The 23,666-nt window shown below is 61.3% G+C and overlaps 2 protein-coding genes across 2 annotated transcripts in view; both read right to left on the reverse strand.

The window, feature by feature from the left end:
• The window catches only part of RASAL3 (RAS protein activator like 3), a 31,678-nt gene extending 14,284 nt beyond the window's left edge, over positions 1–17,394 (reverse strand). Inside the window, 8 exon segments of the mRNA XM_063181957.1 lie at positions 817–915; positions 3,787–3,910; positions 5,147–5,238; positions 7,676–7,737; positions 8,438–8,510; positions 9,756–9,889; positions 11,714–12,077; positions 17,317–17,394. Coding sequence (XP_063038027.1) covers positions 817–915; positions 3,787–3,910; positions 5,147–5,238; positions 7,676–7,737; positions 8,438–8,510; positions 9,756–9,889; positions 11,714–12,077; positions 17,317–17,394 — 1,026 coding nt within the window.
• Positions 17,395–17,919: 525 nt separating this feature from the next.
• Positions 17,920–23,552, reverse strand: LOC134433055 (zinc finger protein 850-like). Its single transcript, XM_063181949.1, has 4 exons — positions 23,491–23,552; positions 21,617–23,349; positions 20,671–20,902; positions 17,920–20,465 (listed from the first exon to the last, which is right to left on the reverse strand). Exons 2-4 carry the CDS (start codon positions 23,333–23,335, stop codon positions 18,730–18,732), a joined length of 3,687 nt encoding a protein of 1,228 aa, XP_063038019.1. The 5' UTR covers positions 23,336–23,349; positions 23,491–23,552; the 3' UTR covers positions 17,920–18,729.
• Positions 23,553–23,666: the final 114 nt, after the last annotated feature.

Consider the following 23,666-nt stretch of genomic DNA (forward strand, 5'->3'; position numbering starts at 1 on the left):
GGGGACAATGGGGACAATGGGGACAATGGGGATTAGGGGAGAAAGGGATAAGGGGACATTGGGACAGGGGACAAGGGGACAAGGGGATAGTGGGGATGTGAGTGGAGGTTGTGGGGACAAAGGACAGGGGACAATGGGACAATGGGGACAAAGGGACAATGGGGATAATGGGACAAGGGGACAAAGGGACAAGGGGACAAAGGGGATGTGAGTAGGGGTCATGGGGACAAGGGGACAAAGGGGATGGACAAGGGGACAATGGGAGTCCCCAGGGTGTCCCCAAGGTGTTCCCAAGTGTCCCCAAGGTGTCCCCAGGTGTCCCCAAGGTGTACCCAAGGGGACAATGGACAAGGGGACAATGGGGATGGACAAGGGGACAAAGGGAGTCCTCAGGGTGTCCTCAAGGTGTCCCCAGGGTGTCTCCCAGGTGTCCTCAAGGTGTTCCCAAGTGTCCCCAAGGTGTCCCTAGGTGTCCCCAAGGTGTCCCCAGGGTATCCCCAAGGTGTCCCCAGGCGTCCTCAGGTGTCCCAAGATGTCCCCAGGTATCCCCAAGATGTCCCCAGGTGTCCCCAAGGTGTCCCAAGATGTCCCCAGGGTGTCCCTGAGGTGCCCCCAAGTGTCCCCCAAGGTGTCCCCAGGTGTCCCTCACCGGTGACCACATTGACGGCCGGCCAGAGCTGCTCGGACAGCGCCACGCCTGCTGTCCCCTCCCTTGGGGACCCCCAAAAATCCCCCAAATCCCCAACATTCCCACCCCTGGGTGTCCCCAGGGTGTCCCCAGGGTGTCCCCAGGTGTGTCCCCAGGTGTGTCCCCACCTTGTTGGGCTGCGCCGTGCGCCGCAGCTCCTCGATCCAGCGGTCGCGCTCGGCCAGGGAGGAGCAGCCGAAGGAGCGGCTGCCGGCGGGGGTGATCACCTGGGGACAGAGAGGGGACACTGAGGGGACAATGAGGGGACACTGAGGGTGACAGGGACAATGAGGGGACAGCAAGGGACAATGAGGGTGACAGGGAGGGGGCAATGAGGGGACACCAAGAGTGACAGGACACCAAGGGACAATAAGGGACACCGAGGGTGACAGGGACACTGAGGAGCAGCCGAAGGAGCGGCTGCCGGCGGGGGTGATCACCTGGGGACAGTGAGGGGACAATGAGGGGACAATGAGGGGACACCGAGGGTGACAGGGACATTGAGAGGACACAGAGGAGCGGCTGCCGGCGGGGGTGATCACCTGGGGACAGTGAGGGGACACTGAGGGGACACCGAGGGTGACAGGGACACTGAGAGTGACAGGACATGGAGGGGACACCAAGGGTGACAGGGACATTGAGGGGACACTGAGGGTGACAGGGACATTGAGAGGACACAGAGGAGCGGCTGCCGGCGGGGGTGATCACCTGGGGACAGTGAGGGGACACTGAGGGGACAATGAGGGGACACTGAGGGTGACAGGGACATTGAGGGGACACTGAGGAGCGGCTGCCGGCGGGGGTGATCACCTGGGGACAGTGAGGGGACACTGAGGGGACACCGAGGGTGACAGGGACACTGAGAGTGACAGGACATTGAGGGGACACTGAGGGTGACAGGGACATTGAGGGGACACTGAGGGTGACAGGACATGGAGGGGACACTGAGGGTGACAGGGACATTGAAGGGACACTGAGGAGCGGCTGCCGGCGGGGGTGATCACCTGGGGACAGTGAGGGGACACTGAGGGGACACCGAGGGTGACAGGACATGGAGGGGACACCAAGGGGACACTGAGGGTGACAGGGACATTGAGGGGATAGTGAGGGTGACAGGGACATTGAGGGGACAATGAGGGTGACAGGGACATTGAGAGGACACAGAGGAGCGGCTGCCGGCGGGGGTGATCACCTGGGGACAGTGAGGGGACAGTGAGGGGACACCGAGGGTGACAGGGACACTGAGGAGACAGTGAGGGTGACAGGGACACTGAGAGTGACAGGACATGGAGGGGACACCAAGGGTGACAGGGACATTGAGGGGACACTGAGGAGCGGCTGCCGGCGGGGGTGATCACCTGGGGACAGTGAGGGGACACCGAGGGGACATTGAGGGGACACTGAGGGTGACAGGGACATTGAGAGGACACAGAGGAGCGGCTGCCGGCGGGGGTGATCACCTGGGGACAGTGAGGGGACACCGAGGGGACATTGAGGGTGACAGGGACACTGAGAGTGACAGGACATGGAGGGGGACACCGAGGGTGACAGGGACATTGAGGGGACACTGAGAGTGACAGGACATTGAGGGGACACTGAGGGTGACAGGGACACTGAGAGTGACAGGACATGGAGGGGACACTGAGGGTGACAGGGACATTGAGGGGACACTGAGAGTGACAGGACATTGAGGGGACACTGAGGGTGACAGGGACATTGAGAGGACACAGAGGAGCCGCTGCCGGCGGGGGTGATCACCTGGGGACAGTGAGGGGACACTGAGGGTGACAGGGACACTGAGAGTGACAGGACATGGAGGGGACACCAAGGGGACACTGAGGGTGACAGGAACATTGAGGGGACAGTGAGGGTGACAGGGACATTGAGGGGACACTGAGGAGCGGCTGCCAGCGGGGGTGATCACCTGGGGACAGTGAGGGGACAGTGAGGGGACACCGAGGGTGACAGGACATGGAGGGGACACCAAGGGGACACTGAGGGTGACAGGAACATTGAGGGGACACTGAGGGTGACAGGGACATTGAGGGGACACTGAGGGTGACAGGGACATTGAGGGAACAGTGAGGGTGACAGGGACATTGAGGGGACACTGAGGGTGACAGGGACATTGAGAGGACACTGAGGAGCGGCTGCCGGCGGGGGTGATCACCTGGGGACAGTGAGGGGACATGGAGGGGACACTGAGGGTGACAGGACATGGAGGGGACACCAAGGGGACACTGAGGGTGACAGGGACATTGAGGGGACACTGAGGGTGACAGGGACACTGAGAGTGACAGGACATGGAGGGGACACCAAGGGTGACAGGGACATTGAGGGGACACCGAGGGTGACAGGGACATTGAGAGGACACAGAGGAGCGGCTGCCGGCGGGGGGTGATCACCTGGGGACAGTGAGGGGACACTGAGGGGACACCGAGGGTGACAGGGACACTGAGGAGACAGTGAGGGTGACAGGGACACTGAGAGTGACAGGACATGGAGGGGACACCAAGGGTGACAGGGACATTGAGGGGACACTGAGGAGCGGCTGCCAGCGGGGGTGATCACCTGGGGACAGTGAGGGGACACCGAGGGGACATTGAGGGTGACAGGGACACTGAGAGTGACAGGACATGGAGGGGACACCGAGGGTGACAGGGACATTGAGGGGACACTGAGAGTGACAGGACATGGAGGGGACACTGAGGGTGACAGGGACATTGAGGGGACACAGAGGAGCGGCTGCCGGCGGGGGTGATCACCTGGGGACAGTGAGGGGACACTGAGGGGACACTGAGGGTGACAGGACACCAAGGGACACTGAGGGTACAATGAGGGTGACAGGGACATTGAGGAGACAGTGAGGGTGACAGGGACATTGTGGGGACCCTTTTTGGGGTCAGGATCCCCGTTTTTGGGTTCAGGGTCCCCATTTTTGGGGTCAGGATCCCCATATCCCCATTTTTGGGTTCAGGATCCCCATTTTTGGGGTTTAGGAGCCCTTTTTGGGGTCAGGGTCCCCATTTTTGAGATTCAGGAGCCCTTTTTGGGTTCAGGATCCCCATTTTTGGGGTTCAGGAGCCCCTCGCCCGTACCTGGAAGCAGAACCTCTCTCCCACCAGGCTGCCGTGCACGGGCCGGACGACGACGTTGTCACCCGTGAGGTCCAGCTCGGGTGGTGGCACCAGGGACTCGCGGGATCCGCTGCGGCTGGGGACCCTGGGGGGACACCAGTGTCACCGGGACCCCCCAAAAATGGGACACCAGTGTCACCAGGAGCCCAAAAATGGGACACCGATGTCACCGGGACCCCCCAAAAATGGGACACCAGTGTCACCAGGAGCCCGAAATGGGACACCAGTGTCACCAGGAGCCCGAAATGGGACACCAATGTCACCAGGACACCAGAAACGGGGACATCAGCCCAAAAATGGGATAGAAATGTCACCAGGACCCCAAATGGGGACCCTGGGGGGACACCAATGTCACCGGGACCCCCCAAAAATGGGACACCAATGTCACCAGGAGCCCAAAAATGGGACAGAAATGTCACCGGAACCCCCCAAAAATGGGACACAAATGTCACCAGGAGCCCAAAAATGGGACACCGATGTCACCAGGACGCCAAAAATGGGGATATCAGTGTCACCAGGAGCCCAAAAATGGGACACCGATGTCACCAGGACACCAGAAACGGGGACATCAGTGTCACCAGGAGCCCGAAATGGGACACCAATGTCACCAGGACACCAGAAACGGGGACATCAGTGTCACCAGGAGCCCGAAAATGGGACACCAGTGTCACCGGGACCCCCCAAAAATGGGACACCAGTGTCACCAGGAGCCCAAAACGGGACACCAATGTCACCAGGACACCAGAAACGGGGACATCGGTGTCACCAGGAGCCCAAAAATGGGATGGAAATGTCACCAGGAACCCCCCAAAAAGGGACCCTGAGGGGACACGAATGTCACCAGGACACAAAATAGGGACAGAAATGTCACCAGAACCCTAAAATGGGACCCTAGGGGGACACTGAGGGGACACAAATGTCACCAGGACCCCCAAAATGGGACAGAAATGTCACCAGAACCCCAAAAAGGGACAGAAATGTCACCAGGACCCTGAAATGGGGACCCTGAGGGGACACTGAGGGGACACAAATGTCACCAGGACCCCCAAAATGGGGACAGATATGTCACCAGGGCACCAAATGGGGACCCTGGGGGGACACAAATGTCACCAGGAGCCCAAAAATGGGACACAAATGTCACCAGGACCCCCCAAAAAGGGACAGGAATGTCACCAGGACCCCAAAATGGGGACAGAAATGTCACCAGGGACCCTAAAACGGGACCCTGAGGGGACACAAATGCCACCAGGTCCCCCAAAACGGGGACACTGAGGTGACACTGAGGGGACAGTGGTGTCACCAGGCCGGGAGTGTCCCCTACCTGTCACCGTCGGGCGCTGCCACCGGCCCGTGGTCACCTTTGGTGGCACCGCGGCTTCTCCTGTCCCTGAGGAGCCTCTTCCACAGCAGCCCCTGGGGACAGCGGTGGGGACAGGGTGACAATGACGGGGACAGGGGACAATGACAGGGACAGGGACAGGGGACAGGGGACAGGGGACAAGGTGACAATGACAGGGACAGGGACAATGACAGGGACAGGGGACAAGGGACAATGACAGGGACAGGGAGGGGACAGGGGACAATGACGGGGACAGGGACAGGGGACAATGACAGGGACAGGGACAATGATGGGGACAGGGGACAGGGACAGGTGACAATGACGGGGACAGGGACAGGGGACAATGACAGGGACAGGGACAATGATGGGGACAGGGGACAGGGATAGGGACAGGTGACAATGACAGGGACAGGGGACAATGATGGGGACAGGGGACAGGGGACAGGGGACAATGATGGGGACAGGGACAGGGGACAATGATGGGGACAGGGGACAATGACAGGGACAGGGGACAATGATGGGGACAGGGGACAAGGTGACAATGATGGGGACAGGGGACAATGACGGGGACAGGGACAGGGACAGGGAGGGGACAGGTGACAATGACAGGGACAGGGGACAGGGCACAATGACGGGGACAGGGATAGGGGACAATGACAGGGACAGGGACAATGATGGGGACAGGGGACAGGGACAGGGGACAATGATGGGGACAGGGGACAAGGTGACAATAACAGGGACAGGGACAGGGGACAATGACAGGGACAGGGGACAATGACAGGGACAGGGACAATGATGGGGACAGGGGACAAGGTGACAATGACAGGGACAGGGACAGGGGACCGGGCACAATGACAGGGACAGGGACAGGTGACAATGACAGGGACAGGGGACAATGACAGGGGACAGGGACAGGGGACAATGACAGGGACAGGGGACAATGACGGAATGACGGGGACAGGGACAGGGGACAATGACAGGGACAGGGACAATGACAGGTGACAATGACAGGGACAGGGACAGGTGACAATGACAGGGACAGGGGACAGGGGACTGGGGACAATGACAGGGGACAGGGAGGTGACAGGGAATGGGGACAGGGATGGTGACAGGGGTGGGACAGAGAGAGGGACAAGAATGGGACAGAGAGGGGACAGGGAGGGGACAGGTGACAATGACCGGGGACAGGGATGGGGACAAGGACAGGGAGGGGACAAGGTGACAATGACAGGGACAGGGACAGGGGACAATGACGGGCAGAGGACCGGGGACAATGACAGGGGACAGGGGAGGTGACAGGGGATGGGGACAGGGATGGGGATGGGGACAGGGGTGGGACAGGGAGGGGACAGGTGACAATGCCAAGGACAGGGATGGGGACAGGTGACAATGACTGGGGACAGGAGATGGGGACAGGGAGGGGACAGAGAGAGGGACAAGAATGGGACAGGGATGGGGACAGGGAGGGGACAGGTGACAATGACCGGGGACAGGAGATGGGGACAGGGAGGGGACAGGGATGGGGACAGGGAATGGGGACAGAGACAGGGATGGGGACAGGGACAGGGATGGGGACAATGACAGGGGACAGGGGAGGTGACAGGTGACAGGGAATGGGGACAGGGAATGGGGACAGGGACAGGGATGGGGACAGGGGTGGGACAGGGAGGGGACAGGTGACAATGACAAGGACAGGGATGGGGACAGGTGACAATGACCGGGGACAGGGATGGGGACAGGGAATGGGGACAGAGACAGGGATGGTGACAAGGACAGGGATGGGGACAATGACAGGGGACAGGGGAGGTGACTGGGATGGGGACAGGGAATGGTGACAATGACAGGGACGGGTGACAGGTGACAAGGGCAGGGGACAGGGAGGGGACAAAGGAGGTGACAGGAACTGGGGACAGGGACAGGGATGGGGACAGGGACAGGGATGGGGACAGGGATGGGGACAGGGACAGGGATGGGGACAGGGATGGGACAGGGAGGGGACAGGGGACAAGGGTAGGGACAGGGAGAGATGACAAGGATGGTGACAGGGAGGTGACAATGACAGATGACAATGACAGTGACAGTGACAGTGACAGTGACAATGACAATGACAGTGACAGTGACAGTGACAGGTGACACGGACAGGTGACAGTGACAGTGACAGTGACAATGACAATGACAATGACAGGTGACAGGTGACACGGACAGGTGACAAGGACGGTGACAAGGACAGTGACAGTGACAATGACAATGACAGGTGACAGGTGACAAGGACGGTGACAGTGACAGTGACGGTGACAGGTGACAAGGACGGTGACAAGGACAGTGACAGTGACAGTGACAATGACAGGTGACAAGGACAGTGACAGTGACAGTGACAATGACAGGTGACAAGGACGGTGACAGTGACAATAACAATGACAGTGACAGGTGACAAGGACGGTGACAGTGACGGTGACAGTGACAGTGACAGTGACAGTGACAGTGACAGTGCCAGGGCCCGGCCGGCCCCACCTTGACGTTGCTGAGCTGGGAGCTCGGGGGGGGCTCAGCCCGGGGCCCCCTCTCGTCCGGCTCTGGGGGGAAACCAGTAAAAACCAGTATAGACCAGTACAGACCAGTACAGACCAGTACAGACCAGTACAAACCAGTACAGACCAGTACAGACCAGTACAAACCAGTACAGACCAGTACAGACCAGTACAAACCAGTATAGACCAGTATAAACCAGTATAACCCAGTATAACCCAGTATAACCCAGTATAACCCAGTATGGCCCAGTATACCCCAGTATAGACCAGTATAAACCAGTATAACCCAGTATAACCCAGTATAACCCAGTATAACCCAGTATGGCCCAGTATAGACCAGTATAACCCAGTATAACGCAGTATGACCCAGTATGGCCCAGTATGGCCCAGTATAAACCAGTGTAACCCAGTATAACCCAGTATAAACCAGTATATCCCAGTATAAACCAGTATAACCCAGTATAAACCAGTATATCCCAGTATAAACCAGTATAACCCAGTATAACCCAGTATGACCCAGTATGACCCAGTTTGTCCCAGTATAAACCAGTATAACTCAGTATAACCCAGTATAACCCAGTTTGTCCCAGTATAACCCAGTTTGTCCCAGTATGACCCAGTATGACCCAGTATAACCCAGTTTGTCCCAGTATAAACCAGTATAACTCAGTATAACCCAGTTTGTCCCAGTTTGTCCCAGTTTGTCCCAGTTCCCTCCCATTGCCCCCCCCCGCCGTGTCCTCACCCGGGTCCCTCCTGTCCCCGTTGGTGGCACCGGAGGTGGCGCTGCCAGCGCGGGTCCTGCTGCGCCAGGGACCCTGGGGACACCCAGATGTCACCGGGAGGGAGGTGCCACCACCATGGGGACACCACGGGGACACCAGGAGGTGCCACCACCCCAAGGGACACCACGGGGACACCGAGATGTCACCAGGAGGTGCCACCACCATGGGGACACCACGGGGACACCGAGATGTCACCGGGAGGTGCCACCACCCCAAGGGACACCACGGGGACACCAGGAGGTGCCACCACCACGGGGACACCGAGATGCCACCAGGAGGTGCCACCACCATGGGGACACCACGGGGACACCGAGATGTCACCGGGAGGGAGGTGCCACCACCCCAAGGGACACCATGAAGTGCCACCAAAGGGACACCACGAGGTGCCACCACCCATGAGGTGCCACCACCCCCAGGGGACACTGCGGGGACACCGAGATGCCACCGGGAGGTGCCACCACCAAGGGGACACCACGGGGACACCGCAGGGTCACCAGGAGGTGCCACCACCATGGGGACACTGCAGGGTCAGGGGGTGACACCAAGGGACACCAGGAGATGCCACCACCCAAGGGACACCAGGAGATGCCACCAAGGGGACACTGAGGTGCCACCAAGGGGACACCACAAAGTGCCACCACCAAAGGGACACCATGAGATGCCACCAAAGGGACACCATGAGGTGCCACCACCCATGAGGTGCCACCACCCAAGGGACACCAGGACATGCCACCACCCCCAGGGGACACCATGAGATGCCACCAAAGGGACACCATGAGGTGCCACCACCCTTGAGGTGCCACCACCCAGGGGACACCGTAAGATGCCACCCAAGGGACACCAGGAGATGCCACCAAAGGGACACCATGAGGTACCACCAAGGTGTCACCACAAAGTGCCACCACCCCCAGGGGACATCGTAAGATGCCACCAAGGGGACATTGAGATGCCACCAAGGGGACACCACGAGGTGCCACCACCAAGGGGACACTGAGATGCCACCAAGGGGACATCACGAGGTGCCACCATTGGGACACCAGGAGGTGCCACCACCAAGGGGACACCAGGTGGTGCCACCACCCAGGTGCCACCACGAGGTGCCACCACCCAGGGGACACCATAAGATGCCACCAAGGGGACACTGAGATGCCTCCAAAGTGTCACCACGAGGTGCCACCACCCAGGGGACACCTCCGATGTCATCACGAGGTGCCACCCTCCAGGTGCCACCCACGAGGTGCCACCACCCACCGGTGCCACCCCGCTGTCCCCTCTCACCTGCTCGTTGTCCCTGGGCAGTGGCACCAGGTGCCCGTCCAGCAGCGAGAACTGGGACACGTCCCACACCTGGGTGGCATCGGGTGGCACCGGCGACGTCCCCAAGGACACCGGCGACGTCCCCAAGGGCGGCGCTGAGGGGACACAACGGGGCGGGCGTGGACGCGGTGGCATTGCCACCCGTGGAGGGGACAGGAGGCACCGAAAGCCCTCCCCGATGTCCCCCAAGTGTCCCCAAGTGTCCCCAAGTGTCCCCAAGTGTCCCCTCGATGTCCTCCCTGTCCCCTCCTGTCCCCCATCATCCCCGCTGTCCCCTGATGTCCCCTGATGTCCCCAAGTGTCCCTGCTGTCCCCTCCTGTCCCCTGCTGTCCCCTTGTGTCCCCCACTGTCCCCATTGTCCCCGTTGTCCCCTGCTGTCCCCACTGTCCCCTCGTGTCCCCCAATGTCCCCTCCTGTCCCCTCCTGTCCCCTCATCCCCCTCGTGTCCCCGCCGTCCCCTGGTGTCCCCTGGTGTCCCCTCCTGTCCCCTGATGTCCCATCATCCCCCTTGTGTCCCCTGCTGTCCCCTCCTGTCCCCTGATGTCCCCTCATGTGCCCTCCTGTCCCCTTCTGTCCCCTGATGTCCCCAAGTGTCCCCTCATCCCCCTTGTGTCCCCCGCTGTGCCCTGCTGTCCCCTGATGTCCCCTCAGGTCCCCTGATGTCCCCAAGTGTCCCCACTGTCCCCTCCTGTCCCCCGATGTCCCTGCTGTCCCCCTCGTGTCCCCCAATGTCCCCTCCTGTCCCCTGACGTCCCCAAGTGTCCCCTCATCCCCCACTGTCCCCTCATGTCCCCAAGTGTCCCCTCAGGTCCCCTGATATCCCCAAGTGTCCCCAAGTGTCCCCCAATGTCCCCTCCTGTCCCCGATGTCCCCAAGTGTCCCCTCATCCCCCTCGTGTCCCCTGCTGTCCCCTCCTGTCCCCTGATGTCCCCTCGTGTCCCTTCTGTCCCCCACATCCCCTCCTGTCCCCTCGTGCCCCCCTCATGTCCTCTTTGTCCCCTGCTGTCCCTTCTGTCCCCCACATCCCCTCGTGTCCCCTGCTGTCCCCTGATGTCCCCAAGTGTCCCCTCATCCCCCTCGTGTCCCCGCCGTCCCCTCGTGTCCCCTCAGGTCCCCTGATATCCCCAAGTGTCCCCACTGTCCCCCAACGTCCCCAAGTGTCCCCTCGTGTCCCCCTCCTGTCCCTTCGCGTCCCCTCCCGGTCCCCAATGTCCCCAAGTGTCCCCACATCCCCTCGTGTCCCCTTTGTCCCCAAGTGTCCCCTCAGGTCCCCTGATATCCCCAAGTGTCCCCACTGTCCCCCAATGTCCCCAAGTGTCCCCACATCCCCTCGTGTCCCCTCATGTCCCCCACTGTCCCCAAGTGTCCCCTGCTGTCCCCTCCTGTCCCTTCCATCCCCATCGTGTCCCCCTCCTGTCCCCACATCCCCTCCCGGTCCCCAATGTCCCCAAGTGTCCCCCACATCCCCTCGTGTCCCCTCATGTCCCCAACTGTCCCCTCAGGTCCCCTGATATCCCCAAGTGTCCCCACTGTCCCCCAATGTCCCCAAGTGTCCCCCTCCTGTCCCCACATCCCCTCGCGTCCCCTCGTGTCCCCAACTGTCCCCTCAGGTCCCCTGATATCCCCAAGTGTCCCCACTGTCCCCCAATGTCCCCAAGTGTCCCCACTGTCCCCCTCCTGTCCCTTCACGTCCCCTCCTGTCCCCCAATGTCCCCCTGCTGTCCCCTCCTGTCCCTTCCATCCCCTCGTGTCCCCTCGTGTCCCCTTTGTCCCCAAATGTCCCCTCAGGTCCCCTGATATCCCCAAGTGTCCCCTCGTGTCCCCTTTGTCCCCAAGTGTCCCCTCACGTCCCCAAGTGTCCCCAAGTGTCCCCTCATGTCCCCAAGTGTCCCCAAGTGTCCCCAAGCGTCCCCCTCACCTTTGCCCGCCTTGCACGGCGCCGAAATCGCCCTCCTGAACAGCGACCGCCGCGCGCTGGCCTTGGCGACACCCCTGTCCCCTGCCCTGTCCCCTGCCCTGTCCCCTGTCCTGTCACCCCCTTTGTCACCCCCTCTGTCCCCCCCTCTGTCCCCTCTGTCGCCGCTGTCGGGGTGGCTGTGCGAGCGCCGCCAGCCCTGCAGCCGCGCCCAGCGCCGGCTCCCCGGGGACCCCCCCAGCTTTTGGGGCAGAACCCCGAGTTTTTGGGGGTCCCCGCCGCCCGCGCCGGGCGTCGCCGTGCGCCACTTGTAGGATTTCAGTAGGGCGGGGGGCGACACGGGGACCGAGGGGGCGTCCGGCTCCATCTGTGGGGGAAAAAAAAGGATTTTGGGGGTCAATTTTGGGATTTTGGGGGTTAATTTTGGGGTTTTGGGGGTCAATTTTGGGGTTGGGGGAGTCGGTTTTGGGGGGTTTCTGTGGGGTGGGTTTGGGGTTTGTGGGGTTGGGGGACTCAATTTTGGGGTTGGGGGAGTCGATTTTGGGGGGTTTTGGGGGTGGGTTTGGGGTTTTGGGGGTCAATTTTGGGGTTGGGGAGTCGATTTTGGGGTTGAGGGAGTCGATTTTGGGGTTTGGGGGAGTCGGTTTTGGGGGGTTTAGGGGGTGGGTTTGGGGTTTGTGGGGTTGGGGGAGACAATTTTGGGGTTGGGGGGAGCTGAATTTGGGGGGTTTAGGGTGAGGATTTGGGGTTTTTGGCGTCAATTTTGGGGTTGGGGGGATCCCCGTGCGCCACTTGTAGGATTTCAATAGGGCGGGGGGCGACAGGGGCACCGAGGGGGCGTCCGGGTCCATCTGTGGGGCGGGAAAAAAAGGGGATTTGGGGGGTGGATTTGGGGTTTTGGGGGTCAATTTTGGGGTTGGGGAAGTCAGTTTTGGGGGGTTTAGGGGTTGGGTTTGGGGTTTGTGGGGTGGGAGGAGCAGAATTTGGGGTTGGGGGAGTCAATTTGGGGGGGTTTAGGGGTGGGTTTGGGGTTGGGGGAGCAGTTTTGGGGTTGGGGAGTCAGTTTTTGGGGCTGGGGGAGCAATTTTGGTGTTGGGGAAGCTGAATTTCGGGGTTTTGGGGTGGGGGGAGTCAGTTTGGGGGGTTCATGGGGTCGGATTTGAGGTTTGTGGGGTTGGGGAGACAATTTTGGGGTTGGAGGAGCTGAATTTGGGGTTGGGGGAGTCAGTTTTGGGGGGTTTAGGGGGTGGGTTTGGGGTTTTTGGCGGTCAATTTTGGGGTTGGGGGAGTCGGTTTTGGGGGGTTTAGGGGGTGGGTTTGGGGTTTGTGGGGTTGGGGGACTCAATTTTGGGGTTGGGGGAGTCAGTTTTGGGGTTGGGGGGAGCTGAATTTGGGGGGTTTAGGGTGAGGATTTGGGGTTTTTGGGGTCAATTTTGGGGTCAATTTTGGGGTTGGGGGGATCCCCGTGGGCCACTTGTAGGATTTCAATAGGGCGGGGGGCGACACGGGCACCGAGGGGGCGTCCGGGTCCATCTGTGGGGCGGGAAAAAAAAGGGGATTTTGGGGGTGGATTTGGGATTTTGGGGGTGGATTTGGGATTTTGGGGGTGGATTTGGGGTTTTGGGGGTCAATTTTGGGGTTGGGGAAGTCAGTTTTGGGGGGTTTAAGGGGTGGGTTTGGGGTTTGTGGGGTGGGAGGAGCAATTTTGGGGGGTTTAGGGGGTGGATTTGGGGTCTGTGGGGTGGGGGGAGCTGAATTTGGGGGGGGGGCAGGGGGACAGGGGGAAATGGGACAGAGGGACAGAGGGACAGAGGGGTAAAGCGTGACAGGGGACAGGGGGACATGGGGACAGGAGGACAGAGGGACAGACAGACACGATGACAGAGTGACAGGGGGACAGGGGGAAATGGGGACAGGGGGACAGGGTGACAAAATGACAGAGGGACAGACGGACACGGTGACAGAGGACAGAGTGACAGGGGGACAGGGGGACAGGAGGAAATGGTGACAGGGGAAATAGGGACAGGGGGACAGGAGGACAGAGGGACAGACAGACACGGTGACAGAGTGACAGAGTGACAGAGTGACACGGGGGGACAGGGGCAAATGGTGACAGGGGGACAGAGGGACAGAGGGACAGGGGGACGGACGGACACGGTGACAGAGTGACAGAGGGACAGGGGGAAATGGGGACAGGGGGACAAAGTGACAAAGTGACAGAAGAACAGACGGGCACGGTGACAGAGCGACGGAGGGACAGACGGACACGGTGACAGAGCGACGGAGGGGGAGAGGGTGACAGGGGGACAGAGGGACAGGGGGACAGGAGGACAGGGGGACAGGGGGGAAACGGTGACAGGGGGACAGGGTGACAAAGTGACAGGGTGACACAGCGGCAGAGGGACGGACAGACAGACACGCGGACAGACTGACGGACGCGCTCCGACAGCCGCCCCATCGCCACCCCCGAGCCCCGGGCGCGGGCGGCGGCACCGGCGCCGCTTCCGTCGCGCCCCAAAGCCGCGCTCCCCTCCCCCGCCCTTCTCCCTTTTGTCACCTCCCCCCCCCCCCCACCTTTGTCACCTCCCCCTTGGTGGCACTTCAGGACCCCCCTCAGTGCCACCCTCCAGGTGCCACCTGCGCCTTTTTTGGGCTTTTTTTGGGTTTTTTTTTTTTGCTTTTTTTGGTGTCACCGCCACCCCCCAAACTGTCACCCCAATGCGGGGGGGGGGGGGTGGCACCATCCCCCCCAATATTGTCACCCCCCCTTTGTCACCTCCCCGTTGGTGGCACTTCGGGACCCCCCCGGTGCCACCCTCCAGGTGCCACCTGCGCCTTTTTTTGTTTTTTTTTGGCTTTTTTTTGGTGTCACCGCCACCCCCCAAACTGTCACCCCAGTGCGGGGGGGGGGGGGTGGCACCATCCCCCCCCAATTTTGTCACCACCCCTTTGTCACCTCCCCCTTGGTGGCACTTCGGGACCCCCCCCCAGTGCCACCCTCCAGGTGCCACCTGCGCCTTTTTGGGCTTTTTTTGGTTTTTTTTGGTGTCACCGCCACGCCCCAAACTGTCACCCCAGTGCGGTGGGGTGGCACCATCCCCCCCCAATTTTGTCACCCCCCCTTTGTCACCTCCCCCTTGGTGGCACTTTGGGACCCCCCCCCACCTGTCAGTGCCACCCTCCATGTGCCACCTGCGCCTTTTTTTGGGCTTTTTTTTGCTTTTTTTTTGGGCTTTTTTTGGTGTCACCGCCAAAATTGTCACCTCAAGGGGGGGGGTGGCGGTGGCCACATCCTCCCGCGACAATGGGGGAGGGGATGGGGGGGGGGGTGACAAAACTTTTGGGGTTCCCCCCCCACCCCCCAAACCCCGACCCCCCCCCCTTTAGCATCCCCTGAGGGGATTTGGGGACAATTTTGGGGATTTTTTTGGGGGGGATTTTGGGGTTTTTTGGGGTTTTTGGTGTCCCGTCCCCCCCCGCCCCCGAGGTACCTCCGGTGCTGCCGCGGCCGCGCTCGGTTCCTGTGGCGGCTTCCCCGCATGTGACCGAGCGGGGCACACCCCCGGAGCCTTCCTCCCGCTCCTCCTCCTCCTCCTCCCCACCTCGGAGCCTTCCTCCCGCTCCTCCTCCTCCTCCTCCTCAGGGAGGGGATGGCGCTGGGGACACCGGGGGGACACCACAGGTGAGGGGACACCGAGGGACAGGTCCTTCCCCGTGTGACCGAGCAGGAGTTTGGGTCACACCCTCAGAGCCTTCCTCCCGCTCCTCCTCCTCCTCCTCCTCCTCCTCCTCCTCCTCCTCCCCTCGGAGCCTTCCTCCTCCTCCTCCTCCTCCTCCTCCTCCTCCTCCTCCTCCTCCTCTCGGAGCCTTCCTCTTCCTCCTCCTCCTCCTCCTCGGGGACACGCAGGTGACACCAGGGGGACACCACAGGTGAGGGGACAACTGGGACCCGGTTCGTTCTGGGCAGGAGTTTGGGGCACACCCCCGGAGCCTTCCTCCTCCTCCTCCTCCTCCTCCTCCTCCTCCTCTCGGAGCCTTCCTCCTCCTCTTTCTCCTCCTCCTCCTCGGGGACACGCTGGTGACACCAGGGGGACACCACAGGTGAGGGGACACCTGAGCCCCGGGTCCTTCCTGCAGGAGTTTGGGGCACACCCCCGGAGCCTTCCTCCTCCTCCTCCTCCTCCTCCTCCTCCTCCTCCTCCTCCTCCTCTCGGAGCCTTCCTCCTCCTCTTTCTCCTCCTCCTCCTCGGGGACACGCTGGTGACACCAGGGGGACACCACAGGTGAGGGGACACCTGAGCCCCGGGTCCTTCCTGCAGGAGTTTGGGGCACACCCTCGGAGCCTTCCTCCTCCTCCTCCTCCTCTTCCTCCTCCTCCTCCTCAGGGAGGGGATGGCACTGGGGACACCGGGGGGACACCACAGGTGAGGGCACACCGAGGGACAGGTTCCTTCCTGCAGGAGTTTGGGGCACACCCCCGGAGCCTTCCTCCTCCTCCTCCTCCTCCTCCTCCTCCTCCTCCTCCTCCTCCCCTCGGAGCCTTCCTCCTCCTCTTTCTCCTCCTCTTCCTCGGGGACACGCAGGTGACACCGGGGGGACACCACAGGTGAGGGGACACCAAGGGACAGGTCCTTCCCCATGTGACCGAGCAGGAGTTTGAGTCACACCCTTGGAGCCTTCCTCCTCCTCCTCCTCCTCCTCCTCCTCCTCCTCCTCCTCCTCGCTGGGGACACGCCGGTGACACCAAGGGGACACCGTGGGTCGCCCCTCAAAGGGGTGGTGGTGGCTCCTGGAGTCCTCCCCCGATGTGACATTTTGGGGGGGTCCCAGGGTGGGACATCGAGGCCATGGAGGTGACACCAGGAGTGTGGGGACACCAAGGGGCAGGTGGCCATGGAGGTGACACCAGGAGTGTGGGGACACCAAGGGGCAGGTGGCCATGGAGGTGACACCAGGAGTGTGGGGACACCAAGGGGCAGGTGGCCATGGAGGTGCCACCAGGAGTGTGGGGACACCAAGGGGCAGGTGGCCATGGAGGTGCCACCAGGAGGGCCAAGATGGGGGGCAGGTGGCCATGGAGGTGCCACCATGTCCTCATCCATTGGCCAATGTCCCACCATGTCCCCATCCATGACCACGTCCCACCATGTCCATGTCCCCACCCATGTCCCCATCCACGTCCATGTCCCCTCCATGTCCTCATCCATTGGCCAATGTCCCACCATGGCCCCATCCATGTCCCACCAGGTCCATGTCCCACCATGTCCCCATCTATGTCCATGTCCCACCATGTCCCCATCCATGTCCATGTCCCACCATGTCCCACCACATCCCCATCCGTGTCCCACCATGTCCCCATCCACAGCCATGTCCATCCATGTAGCACCATGCATGTCCATGCCCATGTCCCACCACATCCCCATCAATGTCCATGTCCCACCATGGCCTCATCCACGTCGATGTCCGACCATGTCCCCATCCATGTCCATATCCCACCAGGTCCCCATCCATGTCCATGTCCCACCAGGTCCCCATCCATGTCCATGTCCCACCAGGTCCCACCATGTCCATGTCCCCATCCATGTCCCACCATGTCCACGTCCCACCATGTCCCCATCCACGATCACATCCCCATCCATGTCCACATACCCATCCATGGCCACCACGTCCCCATCCATGTCCATCTCCCACCACGTCCATGTCCCACCATGTCCCAACCATGCCCATGTCCCACCACATCCACATCCATGTCCATGTCCCACCACGTTCTCATCCATTGGCCAATGTCCCACCATGTCCATGTCCCACCATGGCCCCATCCACATCGATGTCCCACCAGGTCCCCATCCATGTCCATGTCCCACCATGTCCATATCCCACCAGGTCCCACCATGTCCTACCACGTCCATGTCCCCATCCACGTCCATGTCCCACCATGTCCCCATCCACGATCACATCCCCATCCATGTCCATGTCCCCATCCATGGCCACCACGTCCCCATCCATGTCCATGTCCCACCATGTCCCCATCCCCGTCCATCTCCCACCACGTCCACGTTCCACCATGTCCCAACCACGCCCATGTCCCACCACATCCACATCCATGTCCATGTCCCACCACATCGTCATCCATTGGCCAATGTCCCTCATGTCCATGTCCCACCACATCCCCATCCATGGCCATGTCCCACCATGTCCCCACCCACGCCTCACATCAACATTTTTATTTCTACCCCAATTTCAGGGTTTTCAAAGTGATGAACAGAAACTTTCTCATTCCAAACCAAAACCAAAACCAAAAATGTCCAACCGCATGTCCCTCAGCATCCACGTCCTTGGATGGGTCAGAAGAACCTTTTTTGGAGGTTCCTCCAGCTTCCCACCTTGTCACTTTTGAAGGCTTCCAACCCAGAGTCTCCAAAATCGTGGATTTTGCCCCAATTTCACTCCATTTCGCTGTGGAAGATGCCCGTGGACCAGAAACGATGGATTGATGGTGGAGAAGACCTCTGAGGAGTGTGGCTTAAGATCACCAAAAGATGGGAAAAATGAGATTTTTCTGGGGTCAGAAGGTGACAAATCCAGGAGGAGGTGGAACCTTCAGCCAGGTGTCCTCCAAACCTGGATCACCTGGGCTCTGCCCACCTGGGCTCACGGGGCACCATCCAGAGCAGATCCTCCCATGGGGACTGATGGAGAAGACATCCAAACCTATCTAGTGTGGCTTAAAACCACCAAAAAAGAGAAAAAATGAGATTTTTGTGGGGTCAGAAGGTGACACATCCAGGAGGAGGTGGCACCTTCACCCAGGTGTCCTCCAAACCTGGATCAAGGTGGCTCTGCCCACCTGGTCAGGAGGATGTGGAACCTTCAGCCAGGTGTCCCTCCAAACAGGGATCAAGGTGGTTCTACTCACCTGGGCTCACTCGGGACCACCCAGACCAGATCCTCCCACGTGGGACGGAGCTGGAGAACCCCACCAAGCTCCCCCAGCACTCGGGCCACCAACACTGCTGCCCTCAGTGGAACTTCCACCGGTGCCTGGCCAGCCGAGAACTGGCCGAGAACTTCTTCCCACACTGGTGGCACTCACGGGGACCATCCCCAGCGTGGACCAGCCGGTGCTTGGCCAGGTGGGCGTTGAGCTTGAAGCCCCTGCCGCAGTCGGGGCAGCGGAAAGGTTTCTCCCCCTGGTGCGCCTTCTGGTGTCTCCTGAGGCTGGCGCTCACCCTGAACCTCTTCCCGCACAGCGAGCACTCGAAGGACTTCACGTGGGCCTTCTGGTGGGACGTCAAGCGGGAGCCGGTGGTGAAGCTCTTGCCACAGTGCCCGCACTCGTAGGGCCTCTCCCCGGTGTGGCTCCTCTGGTGGTGGGCCAGGCCGAGGCGGGTGGCGAAGCTCTTGCCGCACTCCTCGCACTCGTGGGGACGCTCCCCCGTGTGGCTCTTCTGGTGGGCCACCAGGTCGGAGCTGAGCATGAAGGTTCTCCCGCACTGGGCGCACAGGTAGGGCCTCTCGCCGGTGTGGACGCGCCGGTGGGCGGTGAGGGTGCAGCTCTTCCTGAAGCCCTTCCCGCAGTCGGGGCACCTGAAGGGTTTCTCGTCCGTGTGCGAGCGCTGGTGGACGAGGAGGCGGTAGCTGGTCCTGAAGGCCTTCCCGCAGACGTCACACGCGTAGGGCCTCTCGCCGGTGTGGGCCATCTGGTGGACCATCAGCAGGGAACGCGTGGGGAAGCCCCTCTGGCACTCGGCGCACTTGTAGGGCATCTCCCCGCTGTGGAACCTCTGGTGGACGATCAGGTAGGAGCCGGTGCTGAAGCTCTTCCCGCACAGCCCGCACTTGAAGGGCCTCTCCCCAGTGTGGCTCCTCTGGTGGACCACCAGGTGGGAGCTCCTGCTGAAGCTCTGCCCGCACCTCCCACACTCGTAGGGTTTCTCCCCCGTGTGGCACCTCAGGTGGACCATCAGGACGGAGCTCCTGCCGAAGTTCTTGCCGCACTGGGGACACTCGTAAGGACGTTCCCCCGTGTGCCTCCTGCGGTGGACGGTCAGAACCGCGCTGGACCTGAAGCCCTTCCCGCAGTGCCCACACCTGTAGGGACGTTCTCCGGTGTGGATCCTGCGGTGGACGTTGAGGGAGGAGATCTCCCTGAAGCCCTTCCCACACTGCCCACACTCGAAGGGACGCTCTCCAGTGTGGATCCTGTGGTGGACAACCAGCTGGCCGTTTGTCCTGAAGCTCTTCCCGCACTGGGGACACGCGTAGGGTCTCTCATCGGTGTGGATGCGCCGGTGGGTGAGCAGGTGGGACTTCTGGCTGAAGCCCTTTCCACAATCGGGGCAGCTGAAGGGTTTCTCATCTGTGTGAATCCTCTGGTGGACAAGGAGGGTGGAGCTGGTCAGGAACCTCTTCTTGCACTGACCACACTCGTAGGGTTTCACCCCAGTGTGCATCCACTGGTGGACAACAAGGTAGGACCTGAAGCTGAAGCTCTTCCCACACTCGGAGCACTTGTGGGGTTTCTCCTGCCCACCCTGGAGCTGCTCACGGAGCCCCAGCTCGGATCTCTGAGCCCCTCCATGGCCCAGGCTGGCTCTTTCCCCCTCGGATCCCCGCGCTCTGCCTTTGCAGCCCCTCCTGCTCGGGGATCTCCGCGGCTTCTCCTCCCCGTTGGCTTCTCCCTGCCGAGCCGTGGAGCCGCTCCCAACGGCCTCAGCCACCAGCTCCTCGCTGCTCTCCATGCTCAGCTCCTGCTCTGGGGGAGCAAGGACAAGGACATGATGGGATTTGCCCCCCTGGGGACAAGGACACGATGGGGTTTGCCCCCGTGGGGACAAGGACACGATGGGATTTGCTCCCCTGGGGACAAGGACACGATGGGATTTGCCTCCCCTGCCCCACAAAAACCCTCCCGGAGCCCCCCGCGATGGGGTCGGGCCGAGCTCCCCCTCTCCGCTCACCTGCGGGCTCCGGGGGGCGATGCCGGCGGGGCCGGGGCAGCTGCGGCCGGAGCGCGGGAACCGCGTGGTGTTGGGGCGCCTCTTCCTCCCGGTGTTCCTGTTCCGCTGTCCCTCCTCTTCCTTTGTCTCTCCTCTTCCTCCTCCTCCTTCTCCCCCTCCTCTTCCTCCCGCTCCTCCTCCGCTCCGAGTCCGGCCCGGGCAGCGCGGGCACCAAAGTAAAGGCGGCGTGAGGGCGTGGTTATGCAAATCCAGGAGCGATCCCGCGCAGCGATTGGTGGGAGGGAGGAGCGCGGGATTTGCTCGGTGACGTCATGGCGGGGGGTGGAACTGGAGCGTCCGGAGAGAGCGGAGCGGGAACGGGGACCGGGAATGGGGACCGGGAATGGGGACCGGGAATGGGAACAGGGACGGGGAATGGGGACCGGGAATGGGGACAGAGAATGCGGACAAGGAATGGGAACAGGGAATGGGGACCAGTATTGGGGACAGGGACCGGAAATGGTGAAAGGGAATGGAGGCAGGGAATGAGGACCCAGACTGGGGATAAGGACCGGGAATGGTAATGGGGACAGGGAATGGGGACTGTGGGGTTCCCAAAGTCCTAAGGAAGCCCCAAATCTGCACCAGGAACCCTCAACTCCCTCTGGCCCAGCATCCCCCTCATCCCCTGGAACATCCCCCCATGTCCACATCCTCGTCTTGGTTCAACATCTTTATTATTAACCTCGGATTTAGAAAGGTGTATAAAAATAACAAAGAGAAAAAACAGGAAATCCAGGCCACCAGAAGCCAGGAGGATGTGGAGCCCCCAGCCTGGTGTGCTGCAAGCAGGAGTCAAGGGGGCTCTGCCCACCTGGGCTCACTGGGGACCATCCAGAGCAGATCCTCCTGTGTGAGATGGAGCTGGAGAAGCCCACGGAGCTCTTCCCACTCCGGGCTGCCCTCAGTGCTGGCTCTTCTGGTGTCTGCTCAAGGTAGAGATTTTAGAGAAGCTCTTCTCACACTGGGGACACTTGTGGGGTCTCTCCCTGGTGTGGATCCTCCTGTGTGTGACCAGATGTGAGTTGCGCTTGAATCCCACCCCACAATCAGGACAGCGGAAGGGCCTCTCGTCCGTGTGGATGCGCTGGTGACTGAGGAGTTCAGACGAGGTGTAAAAGCCCTTCTGGCACTGATCACACTCATAGGGCCTCTCCCCGGTGTGGCTTCTGATGTGGGCAGTCAGGCTGGAGCGGTCTCTGAAGCCCTTCCCACACTGGGGACACTCGTGGGGTCTCTCCCCGGTGTGGATCCTCCTGTGTTTGACGAGGGTTGACTTCTCTTTGAATCCCACCCCACAATCCGGACAGCGGAAGGGCCTCTCGTCCATGTGGATGCGCTGGTGCTTGAGGAGTTCAGACGAGGTGTAAAAGCCCTTTTGGCACTGATCACACTCGTAGGGCCTCTCCCCTGTGTGGCTTCTGAGGTGGATAGTCAGGCTGGAGCTGTTAGTGTAGCTCTTCCCACACTGGGGACACTCATAGGGCCTCTCCCCGGTGTGGCTTCTCAGGTGGACAGTCAGGTTGGAGCTCGTGATGAAGCCCTTCCCACACTGGGGACACTCGTGGGGTCTCTCCCCGGTGTGGATGCGCCGGTGGACGATGAGATGGGAGTTACGCCTGAAGCTCTGCCCGCAGTCACGGCAGTGGAACGGCCTCTCCTCGGTGTGAATGAGCTGGTGGCTGAGGAGCTCAGAGCTGGTCAGGAACCTCATCTGGCACTGATCACACTCGTAGGGCCTCTCCCCGCTGTGGATCATCCGGTGCCTCTTAAGGCGGGAGACGCTTTTGAAGCCCTTCCCGCAGTCGGGGCACTGGAAGGGCTTCTCATCTGTGTGTGAGCGCTGGTGAATGTGGAGATCAGAGCTGCTCACAAACCTCTTCTGGCACTGACCACACTCGTAGGGTCGTTCCCCCGTGTGCCTCCTCAGGTGGACAGTCAGGCTGCAGCTCTCTCTGAAGCTCCTGCCACACTCCCCACACTCATAGGGCCTCTCCCCAGTGTGGATTCGCTGGTGGATGACAAGGCTGAACCTTTGCCTGAATCCCTTTCCACAATCAGGACAGCAAAATGGCCGCTCGTTGGTGTGAATGCGCCGGTGACTGATGAGATGGGAATTTTTGTAAAATGTCTGATGGCATCCATCACACTCATAGGGCCTCTCCCCCGTGTGGCTCCTCAGGTGGACATTCAGGGTGGATCTCCTCCTGAAACTCTTCCCACACTCGGAGGAATGGTTGGGCTTCTCCTGCCCACCCTGGAGCTGCTCATGGACCCCCAGCTCTGAGCTCTGACCCTGGTCCAGGGTGCGTTTTTCCCCCTCAGATCCCGTGTGGATTCTCTGGTGCACAATCAGGCAGGATCTCCTCTTGAAGCTCCTCCCACACTCGGAGCACTTGTGGGGCTTCTCCTGCCCACCCTGGAGCTGCTCATGGAGCCCCAGCTCGGATCTCTGAGCCCCTCCATGGCCCAGGCTGGCTCTTTCCCCCTCGGATCCCCGCGCTCTGCCTTTGCAGCCCCTCCTGCTCGGGGATCTCCGCGGCTTCTCCTCCCCGTTGGCTTCTCCCTGCCGAGCCGTGGAGCCGCTCCCAACGGCCTCAGCCACCAGCTCCTCGCTGCTCTCCATGCTCAGCTCCTGCTCTGGGGGAGCAAAGACAAGGACACGATGGGATTTGCCCCCGTGGGGACAAGGACACGATGGGATTTGCCTCCCCTGCCCCACAAAAACCCTCCCGGAGCCCCCCGCGATGGGGTCGGGCCGAGCTCCCCCTCTCCGCTCACCTGCGGGCTCCGGGGGGCGATGCCGGCGGGGCCGGGGCAGCTGCGGCCCGAGCGGGGGAACCGCGTGGTGTTGGGGCGCCTCTTCCTCCCGGTGTTCCTGTTCCGTTGTCCCTCCTCTTCCTTTGTCCCTCCTCTTCCTGTTCCGTTGTCCCTCCTCTTCCTCCCGCTCCTCCTGC

The sequence above is a fragment of the Melospiza melodia genome, assembly GCF_035770615.1.
Source record: "Melospiza melodia melodia isolate bMelMel2 chromosome 17 unlocalized genomic scaffold, bMelMel2.pri SUPER_17_unloc_2, whole genome shotgun sequence".
NCBI classification, from domain to species: Eukaryota; Metazoa; Chordata; class Aves; order Passeriformes; family Passerellidae; genus Melospiza; species Melospiza melodia.

Excerpts from the sequence above, each read along its gene's own strand:
- LOC134433055 (XM_063181949.1), bottom strand. The coding sequence starts at position 23,335 with ATGGAGAGCAGCGAGGAGCTGGTGGCTGAGGCCGTTGGGAGCGGCTCC. Across the intron at positions 20,903-21,616 it reads GACACCAGAAGAGCCAGCAC|CCTCACGCCGCCTTTACTTT; the intron begins TGAGGGCAGCCC and ends GCATAACCACGC. Across the intron at positions 20,466-20,670 it reads TCGCCCCCCGGAGCCCGCAG|AGCAGGAGCTGAGCATGGAG; the intron begins GTGAGCGGAGAG and ends TTGCTCCCCCAG.